This window comes from Capricornis sumatraensis, chromosome X (genome assembly GCF_032405125.1).
Source record: "Capricornis sumatraensis isolate serow.1 chromosome X, serow.2, whole genome shotgun sequence".
NCBI classification, from domain to species: domain Eukaryota; kingdom Metazoa; phylum Chordata; class Mammalia; order Artiodactyla; family Bovidae; genus Capricornis; species Capricornis sumatraensis.
In genome coordinates this window covers 65,098,273-65,111,594 of record NC_091092.1, presented here as the reverse complement: position 1 = coordinate 65,111,594, position 13,322 = coordinate 65,098,273, and the positions used below count along the sequence as shown (strand labels likewise).

The following is a 13,322-nucleotide window of genomic DNA, read 5'->3' as shown; positions in this document are numbered from 1 at the left end:
TGCATTTCTTTGTTAATTTTCTGTTTAGTTGATCTGTCCATAGGTGTGAGTGGGGTATTAAGTCCCCCACTATTATTGTGTTATTGTTAATTTCCCCTTTCATACTTGTTAGCATTTGTCTTACATATTATGGTGCTCCTATGTTGGGTGCATATATATTTATAATTGTTATATCTTTTTCTTTGATTGATCCTTTTGTCACATGAGTGTATATTCCTCGGTCCTTTGTCTCATCACAACAAAGATTTAGAGTGACGGACATTAAAGCCCTCAGCGTGTCACAGCTCTCAGGTCTTGGACAAACTGTGTTATAGCTCTCAGGCAAACCAGTGTTACAGCTCTATTTTATTTAGAAGATAGCAGGAGAATACATCCTTGAAGCGTGAGGGCATGCCAACCCAAAAACTTGAAGAGAAGAGAGTGGAGGAGCACATGGGAGAGACAGAGAGAGGAAGAGAGAGAGGAAGAGAGAGAGAGAGAGAAAGAGCACATGCAATCCATCCTCGAAGTGTGAGGGCATGCCAACCCAAAGATTTGAAGGGAAGAGAGTGGAGGAGTGCGTGGGAGAGGGAGAGAGAGAGAGAGAGAGAGAGAGAGAGAGAGAGAGAGAGAGAGAGAGAGAGTGTGTGTGCATGCATACAGGAGAGGAAGAGAGAGAGAGAGAGCGCTTTGACTCCTCCTTTTATATGTTTTCCTCCACCTGGGCCTGCTCTATGCAAATTGGGCTTAGCCAGGAGTGCTGTTTCTTCTACCTGAAGTCTTCACTCTGGTCCTCGGACCTTCTTTTGACCTTCCTTGTATTTTTAGCCAACACCATTTTGGACTCCTTTTCCCTATTCTACCTACCTAACACTTTGATCATTATGTAGTGTCCTTCTTTGTCTCTTTTCACAGCCTTTGTTTTAAAGTCTATTTTATCTGATATGAGTATTGCTACTCCTGCTTTCTTTTGATCTCTATTTGTGTTGAATATCTTTTTCCAGCCCTTCATTTTCAGTCTGTATGTGTCCCTTGTTTTGAGATGGGTCTCTTGTAGGCAGCATATATAGGGGTCTTGTTTTTGTATCCATTCAGCCAGTCTTTGCCTTTTGGTTGGGTCATTCAACCCATTTACATTTAAGGTAATTATTTATAAGTATGATCCCATTGCCATTTACTTTGTTTTGGATTCGGGTTTATATGCCCTTTTTGTGTTTCCTGTCTAGAGAATATCCTTTAGCATTTGTTGGAGAGTTGGTTTGGTGGTGCTGAATTCTCTCAGCTTTTGCTTGTCTGGAAAGCTTTTGATTTCTCCTTTGTATTTGAATGAGATCCTTGCTGGGTACAGTAATCTGGGCTGCAGGGTATTTTCTTTCATCACTTTAAGTATGTCTTGCCATTCCCTCCTGGCCTGAAGCCTTTCTATTGAAAGGTCAGCTGTTATCCTTATGGGAATCCCCTTGTGTGTTATTGGTTGTTTTTCCCTTGCTGCTTTTAATATTTGTTCTTCATTTTTGATCTTTATTAATTTGATTAATATGTGTCTTGGGGTGTTTCACCTTGGGTTTATCCTGTTTGGAACTTTCTGGGTTTCTTGGACTTGGGTGATTATTTCCTTCCCCATTTTAGGGAAGTTTTCAACTATTATCTCCTCAAGGATTTTCTCATGGTCTTTCTTTTTGTCTTCTTCTTCTGGGACTTCTACAATTCGAATGTTGGAGAATTTCATATTGTCCTGGAGGTCTCTGAGATTGTCCTCATTTCTTTTAATTTGTTTTTCATTTTTCCTCTCTAATTCATTTATTTCTACCATTATAGCTTCTATTTCACTAATCCTATTTTCTGCCTCCTTCTACTATTTGTTGCCTCCAGAGTGGTTCTGATCTCATTTATTGCATTATTCATTATATATTGACTGTTTTTATTTCTTCTAGGTCCTTGTTAAACCTTTCTTGCATCTTCTCAATCCTTGTCTCCAGGCTATTTATCTGTGATTCCATTTTGATTTCAAGATTTTGAATCATTTTCACTATCAATATTCAGAATTCTTTCTTAGCTAGATTCCCTATGTCTTCCTCTTTTGTTTGGTTTGGTAGGCATTTCTCCTGTTCCTTTACCTGCTGGGTATTCCTCTGTCTCTTCATCTTGGTTATATTGCTGCATTTGGGGTGGCCTTTCTGTATTCTGGGAATTTGTGGAGTTTTCTTTATTATGGAGTTTCCTCGCTGTGGGTGGGGTTGTATCAGTGGCTTGTCAAAGTTTCTTGGTTAGGGAAGCTTGTGTCGAAGTTCTGGTGGGTAGAGCTGGATTTCTTCTCTCTGGAGTGCAATGAAGTGTCCAGTAATGAGTTATGAGACATCAATAGTTTTGGAGTAACTTGAGCTGCCTGTATATTGAAGCTCAGGGGTGTGTTCCTGTGTTGCTGGAGAATTTGTGTGGTATGTCTTGCTCTGGGACTTGTTGGCCCTTGGGTGGTGCTTGGTTTCAGTGTAGGTATGGAGGCATTTGATGAGCTCCTGTTGATTAATGTTCCCTGGATTCAGGAGTTCTCTGATGTTCTCAGGATTTGGACTTTATCCTCCTGCTTCTGGTTTTCAGTTTTATTTTTACAGTAGCCTCAAGACTTCTCCATCTATACAGCACCGATGATAAAACATCTAGGTTAAAGATGAAAAGTTTCTCCACATTGAGGGACACGCCAAGAGCTTCACTGAGTTACATGGAGAAGAGAAGAGGGAAGGGGTAATTAGAGGTGACTGGAATGAGATGAGGTGGTATCAAAAGAAGAGAGAGCAAGCTAGCCAGTAATCACTACCTTATGTGCACTTCTCAGTCTGGACTGCTCAGAGATGTTCATGGATTTATACAGGGAAGAGTAGAGGGAGGAAGTAGACAGAGGTGGCCAGGAGGATAAAAGAGGGAAATGAAAAGGAGAGAGACAGATCCAGCCAGTAACCAGTTTCCTAAGTGTTCTCCATCGTCTGGAATACAGAGAGATTCACAGAGTTGGGTAGAGAAGAGAAGGGGGAGGGAGGAGACAGAGACAACCTGGTGGAGAAAAAGGAGAGTCCAAAGGAATAGAGAGTGGTCAAGCCAGTAATCTTGCTCTCAGGTAAAATTGGGTACTGAAGATTGGGTTTATAAATGTACAAAATTGACAACAGATACAAAAAGCAAAGATTAAAAATCTAGAGTAGAATTTTTATTTTCAAAAATACAATACTAAAGAAAAGAACAACAACAAGAAGAAAAAAAACAAAGTCACGAGAATTTTTTAAAAAACAACATATATATTAAAAATATGTAACAAAAATGTATATATATACAGCATTTGCTTTAAAAATAGGGTCTTCTTTTTTGAAAAGTGATAGTAGGTTATAAAAATTAAAATTAAAGGAGAAATAGAGGACTTAAAAATTTTTAAAAATTTAAAAAAAGGAGAAGAAAAAGAAAAGAAGAAAAAACACAACAACATCAACAAAAAAAAAGAGAGAGAGAGAGAATGGTCTTAAAAATAGTAAAGATATTTCTGGGACTTTTTCTCTTGTGTTGTGGACAGTGTGGGGTCACTTCCAAGGCGGTTCCCTCTGTTTAGCTTCTTCTGTTTGCTGGTCTCTTTAGTGTCCAATTTCCACTCTGACACAAGGGGGGCTGTGGTGGACACTTTGGTTTTTTTTAGGCTCACTTGTTCATTCGTGCTGTGGGGAGGGAGGGATGCTGCAAACAAATAACACTGGCGTGTGCTCGCAGTGCCTCAGCCATGCTGGGCATGCCCCTGCACACGGCGCACACCGCTCAGGCTCTACGTTGCTCCGCAGGGAACCATCTGAGGCTGGCCCTAGGCTGCATGCACCTCCCTGGTCTAAGCCGCTCAGTCTTGGCTCTCAGGTAGCCCTCAGAGGTGCAGATTCAGTTGGGCCTGCATTCTGTGCCCTTCCCAGGACCAAGTAGCTCAGGTGTTTGGCGAGCACGGTCACTGCAACTTATCGCCTTTCCCTGCTGCTCAGTTTTCTGGGTGTACTGCTGGCGCCCCTTGTCAGGCAGATGGTGACTGTTGAGAACCCCAAGAAGTCTTAGTTAGCAAAGAAGCCTGTTTGCAGTTTGGTAGGTAAAATATCTCCCGGGCTGCGATTGCCCACTTCTAGCCCTTACGGCTCTGGCTGCCTGTCACCAGATGGGGATGGTCTGCAGCTGGCTTTGTTCTGTGCATGGTCCTGGTGGTGTCTTATGTTAGAGCTTTTCACATGGTAGCTATCCCATAGTCTGGTATGCTAGCCCAAGTTAGTTCACTCTGGTTACATTCAGGGCATTCTGGCCCGATTCTTAAAAAGCACTGCAGCCTGTGCCTCCCTGCCCAGCCCCCACTTGCTAGTGGCAGATGCAGGCATCTGTGCTGCTTCTCCACTGGGGGAGTTACCGTTGGGCTCATAATCTGTTGGTTTTAATTATTTATTTATTTTTCCTCCCTGTTATGTTGCCCTCTGTGCTTCCAAGTCTCACCACAGACTTGGCAGTAAGAGTGTTTCCTGGTGTTTGGAAACATCTCTTTTTAAGACTCCCTTCCCGGGATGGGACTCCCTTCCTGGGACGGAGCTCCCTCCCTACCTCCTTTGTCTCTTTTTTTCATCTTTTATATTTTTCCTACCTGTTTTTGAAGACAATGATCTGCTTTTCTGGGTGCCTGACGTCCTCTGCCAGCATTCAGAAGTTGTTTTGTAGAATTTACTCAGCACTGAAATGTTCTTTTGATGAATTTGTGGGGGAGAAAGTAGTCTCCCCATCCTATTCCTCCGCTATCTTAGCTAACCTCCTCCAGTCCAAGTTTTATGCATGAAATAGGGCACTTAAAGCTGGTGCACTGGGACAACCCTGAGGGATTGGATGGGGAGGGAGGTGGGAGAGGGGTTCACAATGGGGAACACATGTACACCCATGGCTGATTCATGTTACTGTATGGCAAAAACCACTACAACATTGTAAAGTAATTACCTTCCAATTAAAATAAATAAATTAATATAATAATGAGAAAAGAAACAAAAAAGTGAAAGCTAAGATGAATTAAAATTGTGGAGAACTGCAGCTGGCCCAGAGGGGATATACTAGAGCATACATAGAAGAATATAGTGAGATATCAAAGCTAGCGAGTTAAATTCATATGAAATCAGAGAGCTTCTGTTTTATTCTGGAGATGAGTAGCCACTGAAAGTCTTAAATATTGAAGTGGAAAGGCAAATTCAATGGTACTGGAAAACCAACCAGGAAGACAGTTTACCATCTAGGCATGAAAGGATTGGTGCCTGACTGTAGAATACAAGATATTACATATCACAATGACTTGGAAACCAAATGTCAGTGTAATTTTAGAGGAAAGATCAGAGTATTATGAAATTTGTAGCCTTGATTCCTGAAAGGAGGTGGTGCCATGCACTTACATAAAAGTTAAAGGAGTTGCCACAATCCCAAGATTCATTAGAAAGAGTGCTTATAGTAGTACACCTGATGTCCTTGTGATTGAGAAGAAAGAAAAAAATAACATTTTGGTGATTTTTGGAAAGAGTTTGTCTTCATTACCATTCTATTAAAAGTCTCTGTACATTTCTGATATGCAACTCAATGAGCCAGATTGCTGGGATTTTATATACTATTAATGGCTCTTAATTTAATGTTTTCAGCTTTTGGAAAAGTTTGACTTGCATAACTCAGTATTTGCATATGCTTTGCATGTCCATCTCAAGTGGGGTCACTGTTAAACTCACGTGTGATATAAATATTAGCTTAAATTCCAGGATATTATAGTCAAATGATGGTTGTTCATTGTAGGTCATGATCTGAAGTTGTGGCCTTTAAGTCCTTCATGGTTATTTGAAATGTTTGAAAGAATTATATTTTAAAACTGTCAATGGGCTCTTACATTCTGCTTGTGGTTTGCATGTTGTTTGCATGTCAATTGGACTTTAAGTAGGCATATGACTTGATATGGCCAAATGGTATCTGGATAATGCTGGAAACCTTTCAAGGATGAGGAAAGATTATTATACTGTTAACAGAAGTGTAAATTCAATAAAAGTTAAAGCATTTGAGTGATAAATGGAGGGACTGATGGCTACTTTTCATCTATAGTTTGATCAATTTTCTATTAAAATACTGACTATACAAAGAAAAATTGGAAGTCCACAATTATCTTGGGTTTGTGGTAAATGTTAACCTTATATAAATGGGTTATTGATAGTTGCTATTATGTTGAACATAAGGTGAAGGTTATTGATGGTTGCTATTATGTTGAACATGAGGTGAAGATTTTAGGGAGAGATAAATAGTGATTAATTTATGTTATGGAATATCCTGTCATTACAGCAAAGCTGCATGATGGGTAAAGCATAAAATACATATATATCTACATAATTTTGTAAAGTTAACTGAAAATAAACTAATTTAAAAGGTGGCATAGAAATCCATTTTTAGTTCAGTGTTTGCACTATATTGACACTTTAAATTAGTAATCACAGGAAAAAGGTTTCAAAACTGCAAAATCTGTTTTAATAGATTGCTCCTAAAAGTGATTCAGAGGGTGAGCCATAAATGAAGTGATGGGGAAAAGTTTAAAATACTTTATTAATACTCTTTGGGGATTTAGAGTCATAGGAAGTGTAGAATATGTTTCCCTTCTTGGATTCCACACAAAATTTGTTTCCAGCTTTTTTATCCTTGAATAATTCTGATAACAGTATATTTTGTGTCTGTCTTTATCAGAAATATTGATGACTGTTGCATTCTTTATTTAGGAATTTCTTTAATAGAGTGATCATTTTAATGTGTGAGACCTGTCATATCTAGGAGTTTGTTTAATTGTGCTACTTTTGAATACTTTGTTAATGACTTTAACTCAGCCATCTTTGTTGAGCCCAGGAAATTTATTTATAGCATTCTTCCTTCTAACCCTGTTTGTGTCCTAAAATTATGTTTTGAGTCTTTGTATTGCCATTATCGTTGTTTTGAGGAATGAGATTTAAGAGGCCTCTGAATATATTTCCTACAGATTCATTGTACACTTGCTGTTGTGATATTGGAAACAAGAAAAAAATGATGAGATGCAAAGAGGGGAAAGGGATGTTATTAACATTTGATAATTGTGTGTAAGATGAACATGAACATTGCCCATAGTAGAATTTCAATAGCCTATAATAATTTAGGAAAATTACAGGGAGCACATTTTAGAACATCTGTTAAATATTACTTGTTTCTGGGATCATGTCCAAAAAAGGCAAGATTACTGTCAAAGCAATAGTTTAAAATACATTATAAAGTGCATACCTGTGGTGGATTCATGTTGATGTATGACAAAACCAATACAATATTGTAAAGTAATTAACCTCCAATTAAAATAAACAAATTTATATTAAAAATAAATTAAAATTAAAATTTAAAAAAATTGCTATGGTTTACTTATTCTAATCATGTTAATATCTGTAATGTTAGGTCAACTTTCCCTAGCCTCTACTCAAAGGTGTTTCCTCACAAATACCAAACTTATAAAGGATAAGCAGACAACTATTTCACTTTCCCTAGCCTCTACTCAAAGGTGTTTCCTGACAAATACCAAATTTATAAAGGATGAGCAGACAACTATTTCAATTTGTTACTTTTTTTTTCATAATGACATATCTGTGGCTACCACAAGAGTTATATGCATAATACTTGAAAGATATTCTTTCAGAAATTAAAAAATATATATATTTCACTTTGCATATGTCCTCTATCAAAATATCAACCTGTTTTCCAGTTTTAATAACAAATATCCACATATTTGAGTGAGATGAAGGTGAGGTGAAGTCGCTCAATGGTGTCCGACTCTTTGCAACCCCGTGGACTGTAACCTACTAGGCTTCTCCGTCCATGGGATTCTCCAGGCAAGAATACTGGAGTGGGTTGCCATTTCCTTCTCTAGGGGATCTTTCCTTCTCCAGGGATTTGTTAAACAAATAGAATAAACAAATAAAACAAATAGAATTCTTGAGACTACCCAAATATGTGAGCTTCCCTGGTGTCTCAGAGGTTAAAGCGTCCGCCTCCAGTGCGGGAGACCCGGGTTTGATCCCTGGGTTGGGAAGATCTCCTGGAGAAGGAAATGGCAACCCACTCCAGTATTCTTGCCTGGAGAATCCCATGGACGGAGAAGCCTAGTAGGTTACAGTCCACGGGGTGGCAAAGAGTCGGACATGACTGAGCGACTTCACCTCAACTTCACCTCACTCAAATATGCGGATATTTGTTATTAAAACTGGAAAACAGGTTGATATTTTGATAGAGGACATATTCCTTATGGACAAAGTCTTCAAATTAGAACTATAAGCATTCACTTTAGAGATTTATACCTAAAAGTCTAGGACATATTCCCAGTCTTATTTTCTTCAATAATTCTGAAGCCTAAAGAATCTACATCTTATCATACCAGTACCACTATTCAGTTCAGTTCAGTTCAGTTGCTCAGTCTTGTCCGACTCTTTGCAACCCCATGAATTGCAGCACGCCAGGCCTCCCTGTCCATCACCACTGCCTGGAGTTCACTCAAACTCATATCCATTGCATCAGTGATGCCATCCAGCCATCTCATCCTCTGTTGTCCCCTTCTCCTCCTACCCCCAATCCCTCCCAGCATCAGAGTCTTTCCAATGAGTCAACTCTTCGCATGAGGTGGCCAAAGTACTGGAGTTTCAGCTTTAGCATCATTCCTTCCAAAGAACACTCAGGGCTGATCTCCTTCAGAATGGACTGGTTGGATCTCCTTGCAGTCCCTGGGAGTCTCAGGAGTCTTCTCCAACACCACAGTTCAAAAGCATCAATTCTTCGGCGCTCAGCCTTCTTCACAGTCCAACTCTCACATCCATACATGACTACTGTAAAAACCATAGCCTTGACTAGACGGACCTTTGTTGGCAAAGTAATGTCTCTGCTTTTGAATATGCTATCTAGGTTGGTCATAACTTTTTTTCCAAGGAGTAAGCGTCTTTTAATTTCATGGCTGCAGTCACCATCTGTAGTGATTTTGGAGCCCCCAAAATTAAAAATCTGACACTATTTCCACTGTTTCCCCATCTATTTCCCATGAACTGATGGGACCAAATGCCATGATCTTCGTTTTCTGAATGTTGAGCTTTAACCCAGCTTTTTCACTCTCCTCTTTCACTTTCATCAAGAGGCTTTTTCGTTCCTCTTCACATTCTGCCATAAAGGTAGTGTCATCTGCATATCTGAGGTTATTGATATTTCTCCCGGCAATCTTAATTCCAGCTTGTGCTTCTTCCAGCCCAGCATTTCTCATGATGTACTCTGCATATAATTTAAATAAGCAGAGTGACAATATAGAGCCTTGATGTACTCCTTTTCCTATTTGGAACCAGTCTGTTGTTCCATGTCCAGTTCTAACTGTTGCTTCCTGACCTGCATATAGGTTTCTCAAGAGGCAGGTCAGGGGGTCTGGTATTCCCATCTCTTTCAGAATTCTCCACAGTTTATTGTGATTCACACAGTCAAAGGCTTTGGCATAGTCAATAAAGCAGAAATAGATGTTTCTCTGGAACTCTCTTGCTTTTTTGATGATCCAGCAGATGTTGGCAATTTGATCTCTGGTTCCTCTGCCTTTTCTAAAACCAGCTTGAACATCAGGGAGTTTCTGGTTGACGTATTGCTGAAGCCTGTCTTGGAGAATTTTGAGCATGACTTTATTAGCATGTGAGATGAGTGCAATTGTGCAGTAGTTGGAGCATTCTTTGGCATTGCCTTTCTTTGGGATTGGAATGAAAACTGACGTTTTCCAGTCCTGTGGCCACTGCTGAGTTTTCCAAATTTGCTGGCATATTGAGTCCAGCACTTTTACAGCATTATCTTTCAGGATTTGAAATAGCTCAACTGGAATACCATCACCTCCACTCGCTTTGCTTCTAAAGAAAGAATTAAGCTAGAACCTATAAACATATCATTACATTATAATGTCTAAAAGGAAAGTTGCTTCTTTTCATTAAGCACACTGATGTTCAACTTAAAGATTCTTGTTTATTTTTATGAGTAAAAAATTGAACATTATAAATAAATATTTTGGAAGTGAGAGCAAGAACAAGGAATATTGTTAAATAAAAGTCTGAATATAGGTGCATTTTAAAATTATAAAACCATATTAAATTCCATAGATACTATTAATTGCTCAAGGAGATACTAAGATATGATAAAATCACTTAAAATTCAACAAGAGTGAAGACTTTTTTTCTTAACTATTTAATAGCATCAATTTTGATGTGATTTCCCTTTGTCCAAATAATGTAACAAATATAATAATTTAACATGCACTTTCTCTTTTAGGACTGGATCTGCCATTTATGATGATGCCTCATCCTCTACTTCCAGTCAGCTTACCTCCTGCATCAGTTGCCATGGCAATGAATCAGATGAACCATCTTAATACTATTGCCAACATGGCTGCTGCCGCCCAGATTCACAGTCCACTCTCCAGAGCGGGGGCTTCAGTTATAAAGGTAAGAATCGTAATTTAGAAGAGGATAAAGTTGTTAATAACATGTAAATTTTGATAAAATAATAATTTCATGAAATCTTAAGTATAAACATATAGCTCATTGACTCAGTTGCTTAGCATAAAGTATTGATGAGTTTGATTTCTGACTAGGCCTGCTATGGTGTTTTTGTTATTGTCATTTGTTTTCATTCAATGACCACAGATACTACCTTTAATTCTAGCATCCTGTCTTGTATTCATGAGCACAGTGTGTGGGAGGCTAAAGAGAGAGCAGAAGATTGTGCAAAATCCATTCCTATTGCTGGGGTGAAACAAAGTAAACACTGCATCTTCTTGGTGTTTTTAAGGCAGTTGTGGAATAGTATATATCATAAAAGATTTATAGTTAAAAACACCTGCATTTCAGTTCTGATTCTGCTACTTAATATCTGAATGACCTTGGATGTAGCAATTAACCTTCCTCAACTTTTTCCTCAACTGTAAAATAAAATTCATAATCTATCCCACCTAGTTCATTGGCCGTCTGAAGGTAATATGAGTAAAATACAGTTTAAAATTGTGAAACATTAAACAAATCCTTATGATAATTTACAGTATTCAGTTCAGTTCAGTCACTCAGTCATGTCGGACTATCTGCGACCCTATGGACTGCACCACGCCAGGCTTCCCTGTCCATCACCAACTCCCAGACCTTACTCAAACTCATGTCCATAGAGTCGGTGATGCTATCCAACCATCTCATCTTCTGTCATCCCCTTCTCCACCCGCTTTCAACCTCTCCCAGCATTAGGGTCTTTCCCAATGAGTCAGTTCTTTGCACGAGGTGGCCAAAGTATTGGAGTTTCATCATTATCATATTCTAGAATATTTTTTTTCAAAATTTCAGGACCATTGTGTAATGAAGCACAAATATTTTATAATCTTCCTTATGTCTCCTATTAGTTTGTCACATGGTCCCTTTGCCCTCCAAGTATAACATGAACTAAGTTTTGTAATACATTTTTCCTTTTGTGGAGACAATAATATAAGGGTGTAGAAAATCAAATAGTATAGTTAATCAGGGAAACCCTTGATTTGTTCCTTTGTTCCTCCATTTATTCAACAAACATTATACTCAATATCTAGACATCACATAGAGCAATATGGGAAATAATTAGGATGTAGTTCCTGACTTCCAGGACCCGCAACCTAAATTCTAGATGAATAACAGATGAACATTTAACTTGCATAACAACACAGACTGTGATGCACAGCAATCCATCAAGCATTACGTGAATTTAGAGGAGGGGGAGAGCAAATCTAGGTTAGAGAAGAGAGGGAACAGGAGTTACAAATGGCATTACAGTTGATGGATTTGAGCTGGGCTTTGCAATATTGATATTATTGTAATAGGTGAACATGGGAGAAAAAGAACTGAAGGCAGAAGAAATGTGAGATTCTAGACATATTTGTTCAATTTTAAATTAGCTTCTAGTTTGGTGAACTTCTAAAGGAATGAAGAAAATTTAAAACATAACCTTTATCAGAAAGGGAAATAACTGATAAATTTTTATTAAACTCCATTTATATTTTCATGGCCAAGTAGCAGTATGCTTTCCATAAGGACTGTGGCCCTCAGTGAATTAGTCTGTTTTGACTAAAAGTGATGAGAGTGTGGACATCTTTATCTTGTTACTAATCTTAGAGGAAATGCTTTCAGCTTTTTACAGTTGAGTATATTAGCTGACAGTTCAGTCCAGTTCAGTCACTCAGTCGTGTCCGACTCTTTGCGACCCCATGAATCATAGCACGCCAGGCCTCCCTGTCCATCACCAACTCCCGGAGTTCACTCAGACTCACGTCTATCGAGTCAGCGAGGCAATCCAGCCATCTCATCCTCTGTCATCCCCTTCTCCTCTTAGCTGTAGTATTGTCATATATGGCCTTTATTATGCTGAAATACAATCCTTATATGCTCACTTTCTGGAGAATCAGAATAAGACACTGATATCTGGTTTAAAAACATTGTGGGTCCATCTGTATTTTTTGTCTTCTATTGATTGAGTCCCTATTACGTATCATGTGATTTTTAAGGCTTGTGACCTAATAGGGAGAGACAAAAAATAAAGTTTTTGATTTAAAATGTAAACAGATAAAATGAACTAATTTGTACTATTTTGAAAACATGCTTTTGCTGATTTTGTTTTATACCATCTGAAGCCAGAATTCCTGAGTCATGTGAAAACTACATATATTGTTTTAAATTTTCCTATATTCTATGTGCTTAAAATTTTTATAGTAAATATTATCAATGTGTTATGTTTGTCTTTTTTTTTCAGGTTCTTTAAATTAAAAGGACCAATATAAAATGCATACAACCATGATTGCATGTTTATATAATATGTATTTTTATAATGTGACAATATACTTTTGTTTGTTTGAATGCTCATAGACTCAAATGAATGCACCACTTAGTGTACTTATTCATAATATCATTTGACTAGTCTGATAATATTGCATATTAGAATGAAATAAAAACCTTCGATTCCTGTAACAGGCTTAAAAGTCCAGTGTTTTAGAGTTTGTATTTGGGCCAACATCCAGTGGTATGCCTATAGATCAGAAAAAAGAAAAGAAAAGAAAAGAAAGTGAAAACCTCTGATTTATAACATTTGACAGTTTCTGTGGTATAAGTAATTCCCACCGTAGCTGATTTCATGCTAACAGCAGCTTAACACCTGACTCACAGAATTACTGTGTATTTAATAATTAGCTCTAATTTGAACAAGATAATACTCTCCTTTAAAGCCTTATATGAAATATGAAATGTTTATCAAAT

At 38.1% G+C, this 13,322-nt stretch overlaps 1 protein-coding gene across 1 annotated transcript in view; it reads left to right on the top strand.

Moving 5' to 3' along the window:
• Positions 1-13,322, top strand: part of DACH2 (dachshund family transcription factor 2) — a 986,384-nt gene that overhangs the window by 615,069 nt on the left and 357,993 nt on the right. Inside the window, exon 6 of the mRNA XM_068963180.1 lies at positions 10,333-10,505. Coding sequence (XP_068819281.1) covers positions 10,333-10,505 — 173 coding nt within the window. The remainder of the gene's footprint in view (positions 1-10,332; positions 10,506-13,322) is intronic.